Source organism: Sander vitreus, chromosome 5, assembly GCF_031162955.1.
Source record: "Sander vitreus isolate 19-12246 chromosome 5, sanVit1, whole genome shotgun sequence".
Classification (NCBI taxonomy): domain Eukaryota; kingdom Metazoa; phylum Chordata; class Actinopteri; order Perciformes; family Percidae; genus Sander; species Sander vitreus.
The window spans coordinates 32,966,884-32,990,469 of NC_135859.1; the positions used below are offsets into that span (position 1 = coordinate 32,966,884).

At 40.6% G+C, this 23,586-nt stretch overlaps 1 protein-coding gene across 1 annotated transcript; it reads right to left on the reverse strand.

The window, feature by feature from the left end:
- Positions 1 to 15,730: 15,730 nt before the first annotated feature.
- On the reverse strand, positions 15,731 to 23,065 carry ela3l (elastase 3 like). Its single transcript, XM_078249840.1, is given in 10 exon segments — positions 15,731 to 15,787; positions 15,906 to 16,058; positions 17,109 to 17,254; positions 17,895 to 18,031; positions 18,460 to 18,588; positions 19,792 to 19,889; positions 20,510 to 20,598; positions 21,507 to 21,570; positions 21,572 to 21,759; positions 22,896 to 23,065. Coding segments are annotated over 10 exon segments (1,089 nt in total). The 5' UTR covers positions 22,963 to 23,065; the 3' UTR covers positions 15,731 to 15,769.
- Between the last annotated feature and the right edge of the window lie 521 nt (positions 23,066 to 23,586).

Below are 23,586 nucleotides of genomic sequence, written 5' to 3' on the forward strand. Positions count from 1 at the left end.
AGCTGGTTGTGTCCAAATGCAGACTAGAATATAAGGTGGCGAGGGAAGTGAGGAAGCAAAGACTGAAGATAGAGAGGAAGGAAAAAAAGGTGAAGGAGATATGTCGCATCTCAGAAAGCCCTGATATGTTAAATCTTCGTTACAGGCCAAAGCCGGTCAGGTCACGCGCACCCAGACTTGATACATATATCATGCATAGGCGCCGATACCGTTTGTGCTCCGGAGCTCAAGCACCTACGGAAAGTACTGAGCACCCACGGAGGAAAACATAAATCAGCGCCTATGATATCATGTAAGAGAAAAGGAGAACAATTAGAAAAATGTCATCAAATAGAGAGAAGTAATTGAGGGAGAGGCAAACATTTCAGATTTGACAAAACCAAAGTAAAGAAAAGTAAAATATTATTTTAAAACATTAGCAACCAACATTCAATATCCTTGTAACCCCTTGACAATGTCTTTGATTAAATTATACAGTCAAAAAGCACTGTGCAAATAACAGTGTCCGAACCTAATGCCACCTGACCCAATCTAATTGATCCTAAACTAGCCTAACTTAACCAAGGTTAGCCCAACACCTATCCTATGCTAGCCTTATTTAGTTTAGGTTAGGTTCTGGCAGAGTCCTTATTTACCATAACCTATTCTAACCAAACCGAAAAAAACGATTGACATGAGCACTTTCCACTCCTATGGTTAAGGTTTCGATAAAACTAAGGATCACTTCCCAAAAGAATTGGCTTGGTTAAGGTGTCACGAACTAATGTTAATTCTGTCACCTATTTTTAATTCAGTCTTAGTCTTAGTCTTGTGCCAAATGTCCTTGTTAGTTTTAGTCATATTTAGTCAGTTACATATCTTTTTTTGTTAGTCAAGTTTTAGTCGACTAAAAGTCTCGTCATGTTAGTCTAGTTTTATTCAAAAGAGAACTCAAGGTATCTTAGTCAAGTCTCCTCATTTTAGGTTTATTGGTGTTTTAAGCCCCCAATGTCTCCTTCCAGGCAGTGCTGCCTGGAAGGCACTCGGATTAGGCAATGGTTATGGTTAGGGTAAGGGTTAAGGTTAGGGTTAGGTGCCTTGAAGTCAACGGTCGCAGCGCTGCCTGGAAGGAGACGTTGGGGGCTTAAAACACCATCAAGCTCATTTTAATCTAGTTTTAGTCAAAAGAAAACTCAATATATCAAGAAAAGAGAGCACAAAACGACTGTCGGCGAGATAAAAGAACGGCTTGTTTATTGCTAAGGTCATATGGCCAAAATTAAATGATTTATTTATAATGTAATAATAACTTATAACAATAACTTATTTCACCAGTGAATTGCTGAACTTCCACTAGATAGGAAAAAGGTATTTTACAATAACTTTGAATGCACCACAAGGCTTACCAGTTTCAAGCTGTGTTGTTTTTCCGACAACGGCAGGTGGTGACTGTGGACGTCCCGCTGTTGGAATCATTTACAGTTAAATACAGTTACATTTTACACCGTTTAGCTGTCAGCATTTCTACCCTGTTTAATCCAGCTACTAGTTAACACTAGGCGTAACCTGCTGTCAAGTGTAGTGTTAACTAGTGGCACATGCAGCGATTCTTCGGTTGCCCGTAATGTCCGTTTCGGAGAGAAGAGCGGCATTTTAGCGCAGGCATTTTAGTGGCACCGAAATCAGGCACCAAAATCCACGTTGCTATTTGGATAGATATTGGTCGTTTAGGCACCAGGTTTCGGTACCCAACCCTACTCAGAACAGTATTTACTCCATTAGCTATAGGCCAGGATTTTACAGAGTAAGTATTAGTTTGTTACTATATTAACGTTGAGTACAGAACCCTTTACGAGGCTTCTTAAAGAAGTATTTCATAATAAAAATTTGAGAACGGAATTTGTTATGGTGTGTTGTTACCTTTAGTGCTATACTTTTTTAAATAAGGAAATTAGTTTGGTTCTACTGTTCAGTAATTTGGAGAAACCAAGATATAAAAGAATTGCAATACGATCCTGACTTTCTTTTCTTTATTGGAGATGATCTTTTAGCCATATCGCCCACCCCTACTATTACTATTATAATAGTCGCTCTGGCAGAAATCTCTGGTGTTCGCTATTGTCTATGGGTGTTGCTCCATGTAGTTTCGCCACAGGCTGGCAGCAACAGCACGAACTCATTCGGAATATTTTGAAGGCGTAACAGCTGAATATTCTATCTCACGATAAAAAAGTAGAGCCAATTGTAGATGAAAATGAAGAGAGATTTTATCTTAGTTTTTATTTTATGCAAAACATTTTAGTCTCGTCTTATTTCGTCAACAACGATGCATGTTCATTTCGTCTTAGTCAGCGTTTTTGGACATTGGTGTAGTCTCGTCATCGTCTCGTCTTAGTCATGGAAAAAAAGGTCATTATTACATATTTAGTCTCGTCTCGTCTGACGAAATTAACACTATCACGAACCCATCCCCGTGAGCATGTTTTCCCTGTCTGTCTGGTTTGTTTTTGTGTTTTACTGTACCCCGTTCCGGGTGCCGGGCAACGAGTGCAAGGCGGAAATTCCAGGATCACCTGCACCTGCTCTCACCTGATCCTCATCAGCAATCGACACACCTGTTCCTGATCATCATCACTACCACCATCATCCAGTCCCTGCCGGATCGTTAGCCATACTCGTATGTTATGCAGCCTAAATTATTTGCTAGTCAGTCTCTGTTCACTTTGTTCGTTTATGCTTGTTTGCTTAACTGTTTCCTGTTCCTCTGTCTTCAGTACCTTCACCCTGGAATTCCCTTCACCCCGGCCTGACAACCAGAACCATCAACTTCGTCGTTCCATCAAGACTCCTGTTCACCAGTACTCACCTCCCAACACATTCGTCACCACCATCAGCATTCCATCACCCGGACTCACCTGTCTACACGCCTGCCATTACTTTTTCAAGTATATTTATGTCATCAATAAATACTCACCTTTTTCCACCACCTACCTTGTCCTGGTCTGCGTTTGGGTTCAGAACCTGAGAGTTCTGACATAAGGTCTGGAAAAAGGTTGACAAATCAAATGTCACATTTAGGTTGTTTGGGTTTTGGGTGTTCAGGTGGTTGCTAATACCTTAAACACAAGTGGTAATATCTACAGGGAATGTTAAATTATACTTGCTGCTCCCTTGATGTAATCTATTCAACAACTGAGTATACTTTTCTCTCTCAAAAAATATAAATGATAACAATTCAAATATATGACCAATTACCAATGTATGTGCGCATGCTGAGGGTTGCTATTTAAGGGTGGATTGCCTCGCCAATGTGCAATACCACAGTGACCTGTGCCGGCAAGTTTACCTACCACTTGCCGACTATTCCTGCAGCCAAGGTCAGCATGGACAAAGCCCTTAAAAGTAAGGCCCGACAAGGCCCGAGCCCGACAGAACTCGGCCCAAGCCTGACAAGTACATTTTGATTGACAGCTTTTTAAAAGCCCGGACCCGTTTACAGCCCGACATTATTCAAATGTGCGGACGCATACAGCTCTTTTGCCTTTTGATGATCATTTATAATTTTTTTAACAGAATTTATTCATGACTAACGTAGGCTATAGGCCATTAGGAAGTTGGAACAAAGAAATAAAATAAGTCCTCTGTAACATCGTAACATCTCAGCACTCTAAATAGGCCAACATGCCTTAGCAGCGACGAATTCCCTGTTGTTTTGCTGTCGTACTTTAACAGAATGTCGCATCTTTTGCATTTCACATAACCCACTGGCTCATTATTCTCATTATGCACATGGTCAAAAGTTTTTTTTGCGCTAATCGAAACGCATCACCTGAACGCTCACTTACCGCGCAACCCGGAGCGAACCCGACCAAGCAAAGATCTTCAGCTCTAACCCCATGTAGAGCGGGTCCTGAGTCCTGAAGAGTCTTCCCCTCCTGCCCTCCAGGAGGTGCTACAGGAGCCTCTGTTCCAGCCCACCTGCTGCTGCTGAATGTTTCTTTTTGTTTAACGCTTCACGATGATGATGATAACAAATAAACAGCCAAAACCATTTTATTGTTTCATTGCATTGATTCAGATGTAGATTGTATTCATCTTTTGTTTCGAAACTTTTATCATAAGGAGCTTTTTATAGTTATCTTTTAAGTTAGAGTAGCAATAGCACTGTGTAAAAATACTCCAACAGAAGTAAAAGTACTCATTATAAAGAACGGCCTTTTTCAGAGTATGAGAATATATGATGAGTGAATTATTATTGCAGATGAATCACGAGTAAGCAGCTTTGTATTGTTGTAGCTAGTCGAGAGGTAGCTCATTGTGTTCAATTTACAACAATGCATCATACTTTTTTAAGATGATCATATGTTTTGTATGAACATTCTTAATCTGAGAGTAACTAATAACTAAAGCTGTAGTGGAGGGGAAAAAAGCACAATATGTCACTTTGAAATGCAATGTAATGAAGGTATAAAGTGTCATAAAATGAAAATAGTATAAAGTAAAATACCTCAAAATTGTACTTTAGTATTTGAGTATATTCAGTCTACCACTGGTTAAAAGGAAGAAGAAGAAGATAAAGGGACTTTATCTTAGCGGAAACAGATCATTTTGCTTCATAATTAGTCCTGACATCATCCATAAAGACACCCAGGTTCTGTCTCCATCCACCAAGTTTGGTCCTGACTGATATATAAAGACAGACCAGTGTTTTACTCAAACAAACATAACAAAAATTCAGTTTCTATAAGGTAAAAGTCAACTGCAACTTTTTTTAAGTATCTATACCAACAACTGGGAATTGTATTCTGTGCTAAAACCAATTTTTCGCCAATCATATGCCCTAGTCAAGGGGTGGTGATGGCGCAGTAGATATGGCACATGCCTTTGGTGCAGAAGACCCGGGGTTCGAGTCCCACTGCGATACATCGACCAATGTGTCCCTGAGCAAGACACTCCAGAGGCTTCTCCAGAGGTGTGCGGCCTCTGACATATATAGCAATTGTAAGTTGCTTTGGGTAAAAAGTCTCAGCTAAATGACATGTAATGTAATGTACATAGCTATACAAGGTCAGTTGGGAGCTCAGTAGAATATGGGACAGAAGCAACATCTGGAAAATCTTCAAGAACATTTCTGAAGTGAATAATGATCACTTCATGATGGAATAAAAGCAAGAAAAAAAAAATCAACATTAAAGAGACTGTTGACCCGAGAAATGCTCCCAGAGGTCGTTTAAGCAGCAATTACAACTTATATTAATTAAATTATAAAGTGGTGGTAAAGAGCTCTAAGACATTCTCTTAATTGTATGCCCACAGCAGTGCAGATTCAGAGTATGAGTAAAGGACACAGACAGAATCAGGAATTGAGGACAAAGAGACAGTAAATGAGGAGAAAGATATACAATTTTGATATGGTCCCCAACAGGAGGCTTCTCCTGTGATGCTTTGAGCTGTACCGGGGCTTTCCTTTTTTTTCAGATTAGAGCAATAGCCCCTCCAAATGTCTGTGCCCGTCCCTGGTCCTAGTTTAGTATGTTGAAAAAAGTGATGAAAAAGTAAGGGTATAGTATATTAAAAAAAAATAAAAATCACGAACAAATATCAAATAGTATGCCAGAGAAAGTCTGGAAAAACATGCAAACTCCACAAAAAAGGCCCAGCCCAGACTGGGAATCAAACCTATATGTCAGAGTCTGCTATGCCTACTTGCTGTAATTGGAGCAGTGCAAACCACTGAGCCACTGTGCAACCAAATAAGGTTTGTTGAAAACAGTATGTTAAAAAAAGGCATTAGAAAGGCATAGTATAGTATGTCAAAGAAAGTCTGGAAGAACATGCAAACTATACAAAAAAAGGACAAGCCCAGACTGGGGATCGGACCTGGGTCAGAATCTACAGTGCCTAATTGCTAGTACTAATTGGAGCAGTGCAAACCACTGAGCCACTGTGCAACCAAATAATGTATGTTGAAAACAGTCATAGAATAGCATGTCGAAAAAAGGCAAAGTATGTCGCCAAAAGGGATTAAAAAAAAAAAAGTATTAGTACAGTATGTAAAAAACAAAAAAGGCATAGTATAGTATGTCGAAAACGTGATGGTATAGCATGTCAAAAAAGTGATTAAAAATTCAGGATATAGTATGTTGAAAAAATGATGATAAAGCTGACTCAGCTTTCACACAATAACTAAAGCTATCATAAACGTCTCTAAAATGTAATGGAGTAGAAGTACAAAGTATAGCATAAAATGTAAGTATCTAAAAACTGTTGACTCCACCACTTCCTCTTATGTGTTTTTGTAACTAACATGCTGGTTGTCACACAAATAAAAGCAGCAGTTAACACTCTGGATCGTGGGTACCAGATAAGGATTATACGGTTGTAGTTGACTAACAACAGGATGTGGGTCGCTGCTGAGGTCAATATGTTCATCATTGATTATTTCAGTGCAGGAAGCAGATGTCAATTCTTTTTTTTTTATTCAAGCTCTCATGTTTAAAGGGCCTTTAATGCGAATACACACAAAAGGAGCATGGAAACATTGAATGTGGTAATTTTATTGTCAGTCATAAAAAAAAATGTTATCTGTACCACAAGGCATAGAAGCACAATGGCAATTACCACAGTGAAACAAAGACAGTATTATTTTCAAGACCAGTTAGTCGTCTTTCATTGATCATTTAATCCATAAAGTATCAACAAATGACCACTGCAAGTTGCCAAAGTCCCAAATGTCCAAAGTTCTATTTTTTTGGCCGAGTTAAAAGAAATAAGTTATTCATTGATATCAAAAGGAAAAGCTCACACAAGAAACTGCAATTTAATTGTGGTTGAAATGATTAATGAAATACCAAACAATAAGTCATTTCAGCACAAATGACTGTTCTTCGTTACATGTAAGTCGCGCAAAAATATTATGTAAATTAACAGAAGTGCTGCACAGAAAATCAAATCGGCATATTCTTACTATAGAAAGTTACCTCATACCTGAGATTAGATTGGTTTCTCAAACACAAATTAAATACACTAACTTCTCAGTCCCTCCCCCCACTTTCCGCTAAAGCCCAAAATGGTCTCCTAAGCCCCTTCCCCCACAAGGGAGAATGAATGTGTGTGATGAGCAGTCATTGACACGCAGTTAGACACCATTACCCCCCTGGCCCTGATTGGTGCATCTGAACAGGGAGCGGTGGATTTTTGCAAATCTCACTACAGGCTGTAGGTGGTGCCAGAGGAGCCGGATTTGTTTTTTAAATGACCTGCTTCATGTAGTTCTACTGGAACATAGGGTCAGTTTCAGCAAATATGACAGAAAGTTAGTTTTATAAGTCTTACCTACTGCACCTTTAAGAGCCCTCTCATTACTAAACATTGTATCTACTATACAAGTCAAAAATCTATAGAGGCATCGGCACTTTCTCATTCTGATGTTATAAACTTTACGATTGATTTTTTAAGAGCAGGGACCCCCTACTACATATATAGCCTTTATACCATTTTAGTGCAAGAAATACTAAGCTATTAAAACAATAATTGTCGGCATGATTTTATAAATCATGTTTTAATGTGAAACATACATGTGGCAGAGTGAATCCTTGGGATTAACTGTATCTGTGGGTAGCTACATATAGGCCAGTTAGTAAGTAATGTTTAGTTTTTCACGGCTGAAATAAGCTGATTTATTTGTACTAATAATATGTTGGCTTCATGTTAAGACATTTTAATTTTCCTCTGCTATAGACCAGATATCTTCAACAGAAGGTCTGGGAACCCTTGAGGGGTCCTCAGAGTCCTCATATTATTAGCAAAAATAAATCAGCCTATTTGTGAAAAAAAACATTAATGATAGGCTAACTGGCCTATAGTTACGGTAGTCACTTAGATAGCCATACACAGATATAGTTAATACCAAGGATAAAACATGATTCATAAAATCATGCCAACAATTATTGTTTTAACAGCTTAGTTTAGTGTATTATAAGGTATAAAGGCTTTAGGCTGCCCTTCACGTTATTGTAGGCCCAGTTAAATATGAAACTTAATTTTATACAATATATGTAGTAAGGGGTCCCTGCTCTGTCTCTCTTTCAGTTAAGGGGTCCTTGTCTTAAAAAGACATCTGCTTTAGACAATATAAATATCATAGTGTGTTAGCTGCAGTACATTCACTCCAATAAATTCAATCTTCACTCGTTACTGTCCATCATGTCCGATAAAGGCTCTGTCTATAAACATCTTAATCAGCCTTTAGAGGAGTTCACAAAATGAAAGAGAGGCACACAGGGACACAAGTAACTTTTTTTCGCAGCTGCTTTTAATCCCAGGGTGGTTGGATCGGTGGAAGCTTGTGTGTCAAATACGGAGAATGTCAAACAGGAGCCTCGGGCTCCCTTTTCTATAAACAACACATCAAAGCACCCCTCTCCCATTCTTCTCTTCATCATCCCCTCCAAATATCTGTCCTTTATCTCCATCTGTCTCCCTCATCCACCCCCTTCAGCAGCATCTCTCTCTCTTTCCTGACTCTTTCAGGCTTTTGGTTTTGGCAGCTCTGTCGCTGCCTGCAGTTGGCAAACGCCAAGCCGTTTGTCAGCTACTTTTTCTCTTTACCTCTAAAATGTTATTGTAACTCTCAACCAACAGCATCAGCCCAAACTCTCCCGTTACAATCCATTCTGTCTTTGCAGTTTCTCCTCCGCATCCTCTCAGTTGTGTCATACAGAGGGATGAAAAAGGTTGTCGTACGGGAGGAGATCATGGTCTACGTGTGTAGAGCAAAGCAAACAGGCTGACAGATGGACAGTCCCAGCGATGCACAGCAGAGATAAGAGGATTGGGCCCACTTGTTGTTGTTGTTGTTGTGGTTGTTGGCGTTGCCACAAGTCTTAATGCAGCTAGCTCACTTTAAGCTCCACTGCATGGCGTAGATGAGGGCCTGATGGTGGAGAAATGTGAACATGTATGTTCATGTAAGAAAACAGGAGTTACTGAGTGAAAATAATGACAGAATTGTGGAGGAAATGAAATATAGACTATTGCTCAAAGTTCAGAGTCCAGCTTGTCCTCTAACACTCTGTAGCTTAACTTGTGGACTCTAGATGGACACATTTGAATTATGTCTACATCTCAAGTCCGTGTCCTATATGATCAGCAGACCCAAACGGAATATGTGATCCAGAATGAATTGTTTTTTTAAATTGTTTAAAATCTGCAGACAATTCTGCAGACAATTCTGCTGAATTCTGCGCCTGCAGATTCCGTGTGGCTCTGACGATCAGGCTGCAGTCAGCAGGTACTTCTGTTTAGCCTTCTTCTTCTCCGGCATTGCTGTGAAAACTGGCATTTTCTCTTGGTGTGATGGCACCTTGCAGGCCTTGTAGAGGATGACGAACAGGATGAGGATGAGGACGCCCACCGCAGAGTTACAAGCGATGGCCATAATGGCCCACACAGACATGCCCATCCTCAGATCATGCTCCATGGTGCTGGACTGCAGCCTCCAGTGTCATTATTATTATTATTATTATTGTGACGCATCACATCACACCTCAGAGGTGGGTCTGAGGTCTGCAACTGGTGCCACGTTAGTCACTTCCACTCTACAGATTCTTCCTGAAAAGAAAGAAAATGCATCACATGAGCTTATTTTACCAGCACACACACACACACACACACACACACACACACACACACACACACACACACACACACACACACACACACACACACACACACACACATTGGCATACTTGGCCACAGTTAACCTGCCTGTCACATGGGCCTGCTGAGTCCACTAGTAAGGTCAACTCAGTAAAGATTACTTTATCCCTAGAAAGCTACATATGGAACAACCTACGTATGTCCAGTATAGAGCTGCAAAGAATTATTGGAGGAGGTCGGGGTGGGTGGGTCTTGAAAGACAGGGCATTCAAGGGGGAGCGGAGTTTGCGTCCCGGGGGAAAACACAAGACTTTCACCCAGGAAACATGTTTGTGTGCCTGTGTTTTGGTACCTAACTTGATCAGTTTTTGTCAGCTAAATTCAACTTAACAGCCTCTGAAACAACGGCCACCTCACAGTGCTCTGCGCCAGCCTTAGTAACCTTTTGTCGGCTAAGTTTAACTGTAAAGGCCTCTAAACTTAACTGTCATGTGATCGGTCATTACATGACCCTTCATTTTCATTTCATTTTTTTATGAAAAACAAATAAAAATGATAAAATTAAATGTTTCCAGCTTCTTACATGTGAATGTTTTCTAGTTTCTTCTCTCCTCTGTGACAGTAAACTGAATATCTTTGAGTTGTGGACAAAACAAGACATTTGAGGACGTCATCTTGGACTTTGGGAAACACTAATCGACAAGTTTCACCATTTTCGGACATTTTATAAGCCAAACAACTAATCGACAATGAAAATAATCGTTAGTTGCAGGCCTTTTCCAGTATCTACATGAGGTTTTTATATTCTTAAGATATTTTTTGAGAGGCATTAAGAGCATTACAAGGGTTTCTAATAAAGCTACACAATGGAGTGTAAGCATATTATCTCGGTTTCTCTGTATGAGAAAAGTGTCAGACAGGTGCAGAGAAAAAAATCATTCTAGGGACTTTGTTATGTATAATAATCTGCGGATGATAGGAGAGTATTACAGGAGAAGAAAGTGCCTTTCGGCTGCAGGACTGTGTTGAAACATCCTTTTTTAGTCTTGTTTCCTTTTTCACAGGTAAAGGTATTAAACTGATAAAGAAGGTGCCAGGAAGCACTTTCTCTCGCTGAATTATTTTGAATGAGCTTCAGCATTAATGTGTTTGTCAGGAGGAACGTGTGGGAATAGAGTTGCCAGTTTTGGGGCTGATAGTGAATGGGTCAGTGAGGTGTACTGGCGTGTGTATGTGTGTGATAGAGACTGACAGAGAGTGTGAATATTTCCCCTCTCAAAGTTTAACAGATAAAAACTCGAGCTCATCTCCTTGTTTCTCCCTTCCCTCTAATGCATTTCTAATGAGACAACACATTTCCTCCTCTCTCCAACTGAGGGCAATACTGCAACAGTCCAAGCTTGCTTTTGAGAACTTATTTCAAAGTTATCCTTCCCTTTATAGGCATTTTATGACCAAGCCAAATAAAAATGGATATCTTCAATCAGAGTAGTTGGCAGTGATGCATTTGAGCTGCTCTCCAATGCATGAAGTTGCTTTCTATTTTGTACCAGATGGATTCCTCTCAGGCTGGCGGTGGCATCACTGTAGGGAATGAACCTTCATATTCTCTAACTGTGATTACTGTCAATAAAACCGGCCTGACTGCTTTTGCAAAAGATTTCCAAAACATCATGAGGAAATTTTTTCCCGCAGAAGTCAGGTGACACATCCAGTTTAAGATTTCAATTAGAGCAAAAGTGAGGAATGTGACGGCTATTAGATGACTGGGAGGAGTCTGCATGTGTGTGTGTGTGTGTCTGTGTGTGTTTGTGTGTGTGATCGAGAGAGAAAACAGTGTGAGCAATGTATTGCAACACAGGGCTGTTTTGCATATACTCATATTGATTTCAAACAATCAGTGATGCATGTAACAAGAAAACACGCTATGTTTCAGCTGGTGATAACACTGGCGCTAAGCAATATTATGCAAAGAGGATAAGGCCCAATCACACAACACAGCATTCGTAAAACAACGTGTCAGCAAGCCAGTTGACTTTTCTGAAGCTTGAGTGTTTTCATAAGGCCACAGTTATTGCACAGATAACAGTCTGTTGTGTAATGGCTCTGTGGCTGTAGCAGGAACTGGTTACGTGTTTGGTTGATACTTGTATCATGCAACAGCAAAATACTTGTGCTTGTGCTTGTGAATGGTGCCATTGACCGACATAAAGGCTTTTTGTGCAAACAACCTAATTTAAATGCATGCAAATATGCACCAAAGTGTGTGTGTGTTCCTTGCTCTTGCAGGACGTGTCATGTCTGATGAGTGATGTGTGTCTTTGTGAGATTCTTGCAAATGTGAGAGACTAAACAAGATAATAAAAAAAAGAGAGCAAAGATGCAAATATGCACCAAAGACTGCGTGCTACATGAGCAACCAAGTGGGCTCTGCATGCAGATATACAACCACATTCTGTGGACTTGTGCATACAATGACCACATGGAAAACTGGCTTGTGCATAATGCATCACCTTACAGTGGACTCTCAGAATGAGTGACCTCCATCTCATGTGACTGAACAGCCTCCCTTCCTCCCTGAGAACACAAGCTCCATGGCCAACAACTTCACTATGATGCACGTGTAGAGCTGACACTAATGATAACATAATTGAGCATAGCCAAATGGTTGTTGATTTATATCAGACATTTAGTCACTGGTCGTCCTTCAAGGCTAGTGATCTGTTACTTCATGGACATTTTACAAAATTGTTATGAGCTTTATTGCAAACAATTTTGAAACACACTAAACGACTTTTAAATTGTCTTAATAACAAAGACAATTGTTAAAAATGTGACGTCTGTCTATAATAGAAAACATGAAATAACGTACATTTCCAAACAAATATCTTGCAAAATACTTTTGACTTTAGATAAGGTGAGGACAACTCCCAACATGCAATCTGTTTATATTTCAACACGTTGCTTGCTGTTTGTACTTGCAGCATCACTTCAAGCACATAAACATTTCACACAGCAGCCTACCTGTAGTCCTCCCCTGTGTGTCCGCCGTCCACGCGTTTGTAGGCTACTTTAAGTGTCCTCTCCTCTGCGCTTCAAAATGAACACCGATCTTGAGCAAATTGTTTGTGAGGCGGGAAACTGTTGCTTTGAAGTAAGTAGGTCACCAGAATCTGCCCGACCGATTGGCAATGTGGCTTGGCAGTGCGCGCGCGCGACTGTGTGCAGTCAACACCGGACTGTTTATGAAGTTAAGCTGGAGGAGTCCCGGCCGGTTCCCTGCGACTGCTGACAGGCGCGGGGCGACAGAGCGGAGATGCTGCTGACAGTGTGGCAGCTCGTCATCACCCTCCTCCCTCCCTCCCTCCCCCCCCCCTCTCTCTCCCTAGCTCTCCCTCCCCTCTCTCTCTCTCTCTCTCTCTCTCTCTGAGTCCATCTATAGTTACAACTGAGCTATTTATACAAAGACGCTCTTGGAACATCCCATCAAGGGCTTTTCCTGTGACACCTCTGTGAAGATCCCACTGTCAACACTGTTGTAGCCTTTGCAAAAGTCCGTTGCAACAAACAAAGAAGGAAGAAAGAAAGAAAAGAAAAAGAGAGACGCACAGACGCTTACAATGATCTGGTTCTTTCTTTGATCCTTGTAGATATATATGGCGAATTGTGAAATTATTGTGCAGAAAACCATCCATTTCAAAACTACACAGCATCATGGGTATTTTGGCCTGAACACAAGTGGAGTTGCCATGAATTGCAAACACATTCTTCTTCCCAACAAGTTGCATGAAGCTGAATAGCAGCTGCACAAATTTAAAACTCGTTGCCTCCTCTTTCCCTCATTGCTATTCAGCACGACATTCTCTCTGTCTCCCTCTCTTTGTTGTGTGTGTGTGTGTGTGTGTGTGTGTGTGTGTGTGTGTGTGTGTGTCGAAGTGGAGCACCCTGACCCACAAAGTTCAGGCAGAGACAAAGCATTCTTTTGAGGCCTCATTTTCCTCATTTTCATCCTCACCACTGGCTTCAGAAAAAACCGTTTTGCAGGGAAAAACAGATCCAGAGACCAGCAGTTTAGTCAAAGTGCTGTACTGGTGCACATATTAGCAACATTTCGAGAAGTACAGATATCATGTCAAATATGAATGTGACTGACAATGTAATAACTGCCAGATGATGCAGTAGTGTGATAAAAGTTATTAAATGCAGCTCTAAATGAGCCAAAAACTTAATTAATCCCGAAATACTGGATCACAACAGATTGCCTGTCTGTGAAATCTTTATTAATACTAGTGATTATAGTGTAATAACTTCAGTTATTGCATTCATTTTAGTTATTACATTATCAGTCAGTATGATAATTTCAGCCCCAGGGTGCCATGACTTGGTCAAGTACAATACAAGTTTTAATTACATTTTTAACTTATTTCATGAAATTTCGAAGAACACTAAGCGCACGCAGAATTGAATCCCTTTATACTGATGCAGGGTTACATCATTGGTACTGTGCACTGTAACACAACAAAGTGCTTGGCTTCTTTTTATGGCTGCACTTCAAATGTAGACAGGCAATATCTGTGGCTACCTCCATTTGTTCATTCAAATCAGACTGAATTATCCAGGGAGTGGCATTCATAGCCTTTATGAGAGCTCAGATGGGATAGTTATCACTGATCACAGGCTGCTACTCCGGAGAAAGCTGCTTCAGAAGCGAGATTCATCATATCAGAGAAATGCACTCAAATATAGCTGGAGGGAATCACAGACACACAGCAACACTTCCTGTGTCTCCCTCTGTCTGCTCTTAGTAATACACACACACACACACACACACACACACACACACACACACACACACACACACACACACACACACACACACACACACACACAGGTTTGTTTCACTATCTTCGGGGACCCGTCATTGACATAATGCATTCCCTAGCCCCTTACCCTAACCTTAACCATCACAACTAAATGCCTAACCTTAACCCTTACCCTCACCCTAACCATAACCTAATTCTAACCCTAATCCTAAAACCAAGTCTTAACCCTCAAACAGTCCTTTAACCTTGTGGGGTCCAGCATTTTGGGCCTACAAAGCTGTCGGGACCCCACAAGTATACTGGACTCCCGGTTTTTTGGACCCCACAAATATAGTTAAACAAGCCCACACCCACACACACACACACACACACACACACACACACACACACACACACACACACACACACACATTACTTGCTCTTCCAGGACGTGTCATGTCTGATCACTGCCTCTCATGTCAATGAAGACCCTCACACAGCTCCATTACTCTGTCAAAATCTATCAGGGTGTGTTTGGCGTTGTGAGAATCTTGCAAATGTGACAGAGAAAAGAGTGTAAGATAAAAAAAAAAAAGGCAATTTCTTTTCTTTCTAAATTCCCCCCACCCCCTTCTCTCTCATACTCATCTCAAAAAAATGACAGAAGTGTTAATCTCAATTTTGCCATTCTAAGCCTTCTTCATTTTCAGAGCGTTATTATCATGAGGAAAGATACTCCCTGCTATTATGGTTTTCATAAAGCCCTCCTGTTGAGAGGGCACGGGGACAAATCAGGTCACTTTCAAGCCGGGATATTAAATTCATAGTTCATATAAAGGGTCTATTTCGTAACAGTGCACACCGTTCACTCTAATCATCCAATATGCAACTTGGTGCTATTTGACATGTTGTAGATGGACTATTTTGTCTGAATCCCCTGCTTTATGTTTTATGTGAGCTATTTGCAGTGTATCACGTCTGTTTGTTGGTGCTGTTTTTGCAGGTAGAAACATTAGTCATTCTGCACAGTATCTGTATTCAGAAAAGCTGTCACAACCAATTTCCTATCGTGAGTGTATGATGACACCTGCTGGACACTTGTTGACATTGTTTCCATTTTGAGCCGGAATCATGGGAAGGCACAGAGTCAGTGAATGTGGCTTAATAAAGTGTAGGATTCGTTCACTAGTCATCTGAATGTGAGTTTATCAGATGTGAGAGTCTGCTAAATCTGGTGGGTATCCAAATGCACACACACACACACACACACATACACACACACACACAAGACAAATGCAGCTTGTCTTTTTATTGACAATTTGTCTTCTTTAGTTGCTCATCATAACCTGAAAACACAAAGAATCAGTCATTGGCTAAATGAAATGGAAACAAGGAAACAGCATTTACTGCAACTGGAGGTGCTTCTGCGCAACAGAGTTCAAATGTGTTTGTGTTTCTCCTCACCTCGTCGATCCAGTCGTTGAAAGCGGAGACTCTGGTGAAGACAGTGGGTTTCTTCTCATAGTTGCAGCCAAGGCCAGAGACGAAGCTGGCAATGCCATGGACCTCCCAGGTACCCTCTGTGTTCTTACAGTTTAGAGGGCCACCAGAGTCGCCCTGGACACAGAGAGAGAGAGAGAGAGAGAGAGAGAGAGAAAGGAGGGGAGGGGATGTTTTATTAATTTGGTGGAGCCACTGGGAAACTGGCAAGGCACAACTGTGAGAACACACACACACACACACACACACACACACACACACACACACACACACACATACACACACACACACACACACACACACACACACACACACATTGTTTCACCAAGTATAACTGGGACTGAAGGAACATTTGTCATGTTCCTTGGCAGCTCGACAACACAGGAGTGTAATGTAATGCTGTAAGACTTTTGAACTCTATTTTTGAAAGATTAATTTGTTGGCACAGGAGAGAGAGGGGGAATCACATGCAGCAAAGGGCAGCAGGTCGGGACTGAACCCGCGGCCGCTACATCGACAACATGTATATGGGCGCTCGTTCTACCAGGTGAGCTAGCCAGGCGCACGACTTTTGAACTCTTGAGCTCTGAGCTCATCACTTGTCACTTTACCTCATGTTACTATACCTCTAAACCATCACTTTATCTTTATACACTTTACTTTATTATGCATAAAGTCGTTACAACTTTTCTTGTTACATCCAGTCTTATTCATTGCAATACTGTCTACACGTTTATTTATTATATATTTTATTGTATCCCTATATCTTAACTTTAACTATTTCATTTATTATTTTGTCTTAGATTCAGATTTAGCTTTTACTTTTTTTGTGTTTTGTGTTTTTTTTAAGTTATATAATGTGCATTGTTGGCGTGACTGAGGCCGAAGATTTTCACTGCCAACGACTTCTTCTGTTATTGTCAAATAAAGAACCTTGAACCTTAATGACATAAAAAGAAGACACTTTGAACACACTCAAGGCATTCAAATTCAAATTTTCTTCACACTGTCATAATTAAGTACGGTACTACCAAAGCAGGATCAACAAGCTTTACAATGCTTTTCTTTTCTAGAACAAAATAGAAATAAGTGAAAACACACAAGTGAAAACTATTTTCTCTCTTCTCTCCTCATGCACACACAAACACACACAGAGTTCAAACTTACGTTGCATCCAGCCACGATTCCATCCCCACCGGCGCACACCATGGTGGTCCTGACAGCAACACCCCACCAGTCAGACTGGGAGCAGGTGGCGTGGTCGGCCACAGGCATCAAGGCCTGCTGCAGCTTATCAGCTATGGGACCTCCGGCTAAAACACACAAGCAGACTCTATTAATATCATCCCCATACACTAAGTCTCTGTCAAATCTGCCTTACAGCATTTCCCCAAGTGCCAAAATGCACAGTTCAATCCAAATTTTCAATATAGGACTTATCCTCCCGCAGAAAAAGATTCAGCTAAAATCTCATGCTTATGATTTTCTTTCCAACTTTGGAGGTTTCCCTAGTTAAAATCATGCGCACTCTCACAGCTGATTATAAATCTAAACATAGTCTTTACCGACCACGATTCATTTAGGGGATTGCTCCGGTGCCGCCGGAAGATCTGCTGGTTGTCCCTCAGTTTTGGACGGATGTCCCTCAACTTCCTCTTTCTTTGTGTTGGCATTCTAAACTCCGACTAAAACAACTTTTGAGCGAGCACGTTCCACCAAAACAAGTCCCTTCCTGCGGCTATTTTGCGGAGGCACCATTATTGCTTTCGGCGCACAGCGCCGCCCAAGACGGTTGTGATTGGTTTAAAGAAATGCCAATAAACCAGAGCACGTTACTTTCAAATCTAGCTTTTCGACATTACCAACCCTGCTTTTAAGACATTTAAGAGATGCTAAACTGAAAAAAAACCCCAATGTCAAACACAACCCAGCCTTCCACCCACAGTGACTTACTGGACAGCCTGCCCCAGCCGGTGATGTAGCAGGGGTAGAGGTTGGACAGCACAGTGCCAGCAGCAGGGATACATGCCAGCTGCACATGGTCGCTCAAAGTCACAGACTCTGACAGCTTGATCAGGGCGATATCATTTCTGCAAGAAAGACAGAAAATGACTGAGGGAGGTAGTCTACTGACAGGCAATTTACAATCTTCGTCCTGAGCCAAAAAGGGTTATCATGTATATATGTATATAAACAAATGAATCCACTCAATGGCTTATCTTCCTTTTCTATAATTTCCCACTGTGGAAAAAGTCCAGCTGCATACTTGAGTACACTAATATGGTCAAAGTGGTCCACTCTTATTCATGTTGTTTTTATACTTTTTTTTAATTGAAATATGAGATGCATGAAAAATGAACTGCATGAACGTCTTGTTAAAACTATGTGCTGGACTGAGGTGAATAGATGGAATTTTGAGCCTCAGCCCACTTTTTCCACCTCGACACAGAACAGATGAGATTATGATGTGGTGCATAGTCTACTGTTATCACAGCAGACTGCTCTCTGCTTGTCTTACCCAAAGGCCACAAAGATCGGGTTCCATCTCTCATGGACAATAATCTTCTCAGGCAGGATGGCCTTGGAGCCAGCCTCTTCCTCCACCAGGTTGTATTTTCCCACAAACACCCTGTAGGAGAACTTGGAGCTGGGGGGTAGAGGGTGGGTGGGGGGGAGAACAGACTGTTAAAGTCCATGCTAACCCTGACAGAAGATTTAGTGCACAGTTGAAGGATGTGATGAGCTCAAATTGAGGATTAGTTGATGTGGCGAGAGGATTTACACCGGGCTGGGGTCCAGATGAGTGAACTTTTTTTAGAATGTCATTTGAGTTTGAAACCTTTGGAGTTCATGACTTGCCTGATCCTAATTTCTATTAGGGTCTGTAAAGTTTGGCGTCTTTGTCGAAGATAAGAAGGTAGATTTTGTTCCCTACAATTTGGTGCTTTGGTGGCCGGTTAGCTTGGTTGGTGGAGCGGGCGCACATGTGCAGGGGTTTATTCCTCGACGCAGAAGGTCCAGGGTTCGAATCCGACCTGTGATGGTTTTCCTGCGTGTCTTCCCCTCTCTCTCTCCCCTTTCATATCTCAGCTTTCCTATCCAATAAAGGCAAAAAAAGCCCTCCAATTGATTTCTTTACTTGAGACAGTTAATTTGACACAGCCCTTTTTATTTTATTTTTGATTACTTTTGAATTGTTATGTACATGCTCCTATGTTATGTTCCTATGCTCGACCTGAGGCAAAAGCTCTTTTTATGAAGTGAATTTGTTAATGTGCCTTCAGTGTATCCCCCAGTAAAGATGTTTAGCAAAGTGTCTTACTTCGACGAGGGCCCGGCTGGGTCCGGTTACAGACTGATGGCAGCCTTTTAATGTAATGTAGAGCCCAATAGTTTCTGTAATAACAGAATCATGGACGGAATTGTGAAATTGAGAATTTCAAAAAAAGTTATAAGAAAGATTCCACGGGGCTCTACATTAAGTCAGTGCTAAAAGCTAACTGGAGATATGAAAATATGACTTTCTCTACGTTTTTAACCGAGCCGTCTTACTGTAACTGTAGTTTATAAAAACATCTTAAAAATACATTAATAAAATAATTCCCAGTAGCTTAGGCCTGGTGGCGGGCAACTTAGACCAGTGGGTCACCAGGCTTGCAATACGCTGGGGGGAAACCCTGGCCTGTTTGTGTGTATGTCTGTATTCTTAATAAAGAAATGGGGAAAAAATGTTCTATTAGGGTTAAGGGTGCATAATTAGGAATGTAGTATGTTGCAGAATAAGTACAGTTCTTGTAGTGGTGGGCATCGGTTGTTGTATTTTAGTGTTTGTGTGTTCCTCGGCTCGTACTTGATGCAGTGAGCAGCAGTCATGACCCAGTTGGCAGCAATCAGAGATCCCCCACAAGTGTGTCTCCACTCACCGTTCTTCTCATACTGTAGAGAGATCTGGAGACGAAAAAGGATAACATAAAAGATACAGTATAGAGGCAGGTTGCGGATGTTATAAATGGGTGGCATAGTTTGCAGGGTTGTAACGATACATTGGTCTGGATCGATATATCGATTCAGTGATCCACGATCCAATGTTATCGATGCAAAGTGAAAGTACCGATACATATCGTCTGTAAAATGCCCCTTTATTTTAGATTCCTTCATATTTATTCTTTTTCATGAAAAGAATAGTTTGTTTTTAAATATAAATGCCTGGCAAAAAATATTTTAGTTGCTTTTTTTGAGTTGCTATAAATGTAACTGATTGTGTTAAATAGGCATATGATATCTTCTCATATCGAATGCAGGCACCTGAAATAAATCAAATCGAAATCGCATCGTGACAGACTTTAAACTATCAGCGAATATCACATTGTTATCCAAAGAATCAATGTAAAATGTAATCGTGATACAACTTGTGATTTACACCCCTACTAGTTTGACTTAATTCAAAAGCAGCCATTTAATTGCAGAAATAATAACCGCTGGGTCTGGGATCTTATAAGCAAATGTCGGACCCGTTGAGTTTGCCGGTAAAGATAAAAACATTGACAGATGTGAGAGTATTAGCATACCTGCCAGGGCCAGCTGTGGGGCTTGGCATCTACTCCGTTGACCACGCGGGCAGTCAGGGGCTCGATGGGTGGGGTGCCGCACCCAAGGGCTGGACCAGGACGACAAAGACATGAGTGTGATGGACATGAGATAGAGTGTGTCCATGAGTAGGAGAACAATGACATTTGATTCTTCCATCCGGCAAATAAACTGCATCAACGCTCTGAAAAAAGCTTTGTGCCAAAACGCGTCAGCGTTGATTTATTGTGACGTGAGCCTAATTAAACAAGTGAAATAACAGTATTTTAATTTTTATTATAATTTAATAATTTAATAATTGTATTGTTTTAGTGTTGATACGTGTTTTAACGTCTTGTAATTTCTAAGACGAATGTTGAAACACATAAACACTTAAACAATAAAATGATTAAATTATAATAACATTTAAAATACTGTCATTTCACTTGTATATTATGACAATTATTGTTTTACCTGTTTTTATAAAGATAATAAATATTTTATATATATATAATATTATATATTTAATATATTATATTATATTTATATTATATTATTCCTTTTTTAATGTGTCTTGGTGAGCATTTGTCTTGGTCTTGGCATTAGTGTCTAAATCCATTTTTTTTATTCTATTATTCCTTTTTCTCGTTTGATGTTTTCCGAGCACTTTGAATTGGATTCTTGTTATGTTTGAAAGGTGCTGTATGAATAAAGCTTGATTGATTGATTGATTTTGTCCTCCTTTACTTGGGAAATTGAGATGTGCTATACTTTCTTCACTTTTTCAGCATGCCTATTGGATTTTGGGTTTAGCACTCAGAGAATCTCCATTGTTGAAGCGCAACCTCCTTTTTCAACTCAAACTGCATCATTTTTCTTTTCAGTAAAGAGTTACACAGGGCTAGCTTCCTGTGTGGTAATATGCAGGCATGCACACCCACTCACATCAACTCACATAAACAGTTACACACAGAATTAAAGAATTCCAGATGTTCTTACCGCTAGCAATGAGCACTGAGGCCAGCACAATGGGGATCATGTTGATTGATTCTTCTGCTGAGGGCACAACAGGGCACACACTCTCTTTTAAACTTTCCACCACAGGCAACGCCCGCTCTGAATGTGACAACACACACTCCTATTGGTTTGTCATGGCCTTCAGGGATGCAGATGGACCAATGGTAATGAGGGTCAGTGCGTCTGGGTGGCTGACGAGACACACAGGTGTGTTTTCTGGAACATTTCCCATGACCTTCATGTGGAGTTACAGCGTGTGCATCATTAATATGTAAGGGATATGTGTATTCCTGAGGGCTCACATTAGGGCTGCTCGATTATTGGAAAAAAATCACACTCACGATTCTTGTAGACCAATATTGAAATTAACACGATTATTACAGTAATAATAGATTATTAATTGTATTTCTATAAAACCTGTTTGTTCTATTCAAAAAGGTTTTAGATTGTGGGTTATTTATAATTATAATGTATATTCTTTATTGATCCCCTATGGGGAAATTACAATTTACACTCTGTTGTTATTACACACTACACACTGGCCTGAAATACACACACACATGCTCAGGTCCTATACATGCACTAATGGAGAGATGTCAGAGTGAGTGGGCTGCGACTGCTGAACAGGCGCCCTGAGAGGTTAGCAGTGCCCAGGAGTTGACCTGGTATTTCTCCAGCAACCAGTCCACACTCTTTACTTCGGTCCGCACCATCTGGGGTCCAACCCAACTCCCTACGGACTGAGCTACTGCCACCCCCCAAAAAAGATGTTTATGATGTAATAGTTCCTGAGTGAGACTGTGGGTGCATGTCTGCGGGTGTACACCTGCATGTGCATGTATATGGGCATAATAAGTGTATCGACATTGATGTGATTTTACATATATTCTTGTAACGGGTTGTCTGTGAAGTAATGTGTACATATTGTGTGTTAGTGTGGACCCCAGTAGCTGACTGCTATACGGCATCAGCTGGGGATGCTTTTAATAAACAAAATAGACAGATTACTCATTGACTTTTGGAAAGATGTTCCAATTACTGAATAAAAAAAAAATCTGTGAAACAAATTATCAGTAAAAACAACTTGAACTGTGAAATTTCCCGTAATACTTTTCCCGTTTGAAATTTTTTCCCCATTCTGAACACAAGACAAAATAAGAGTTTACTTGTAAAAACGTAATGTGCAAAATAATCCCTTTTCTCGATTACTCCATTCTTGTGACCGCTAGGAGCCAAAATCGTAATCGCAATTGAAATTTGATTAATTGTACAGCCCAAGCTCACACGTGCATGGTATGTGTACTGTAAGTCTGTAAATGCTGGAGACACATACCAGACAACATGCACATCATGGTCTGTTTTTGAACTCACCTTTGCTCCTGTCCACGACAAAGTCTCTTCCCTGAAACCTGGAATTAAAACGCTTGCATAACAGCATGAGAAGCCAACATCTGGATTACTGGTACTGGCCTATTTTCTCCGAAATGTCAAACAAAAACTCAAACTAAGAGGCATTACTATGATAAATAACCAGGGCAATGAGAAACAGATGGCGTCACTGGTGCAGAAAATATCGATATCTACACCGCAATCTTTTGACATCTTACAACGTACACAGTTCTGCAGTGAATTGTGCAGTGCCAGGAGTGTTAGACATATTGCATGGCCATAGGTATGACCAATCACATCACTCAACATATTCAAACACTCTTGGCATTATTTCATACAGTAAATCTGCTGTTGTAAAGTAAAATGTGCCGTTTAAAACACCCAGTGTGTCATGAGGTTGTTATAATGACTTGAGTAAGTTATGAGACTTGGAGGACGCAGACACAATTCCTGAGGTATGAAAGTGTCAGAGTGTGCAGGCCTGAAGTGACTCAGCATGCAGACATTGTAAATCTTTCAAAGGCTGCTTGGGTGATATGATATGGCACAATAAAGGTTAGGTGTTACGGTGCAGTAAACGGGTGGCGTCAGTAGAAAATGTGGCGAAGAATAGTTAATGTTTGAAGAGGAAATGCTTGTCTGTAATACTCTTCAAGGTGTTTCTGATGAGAGA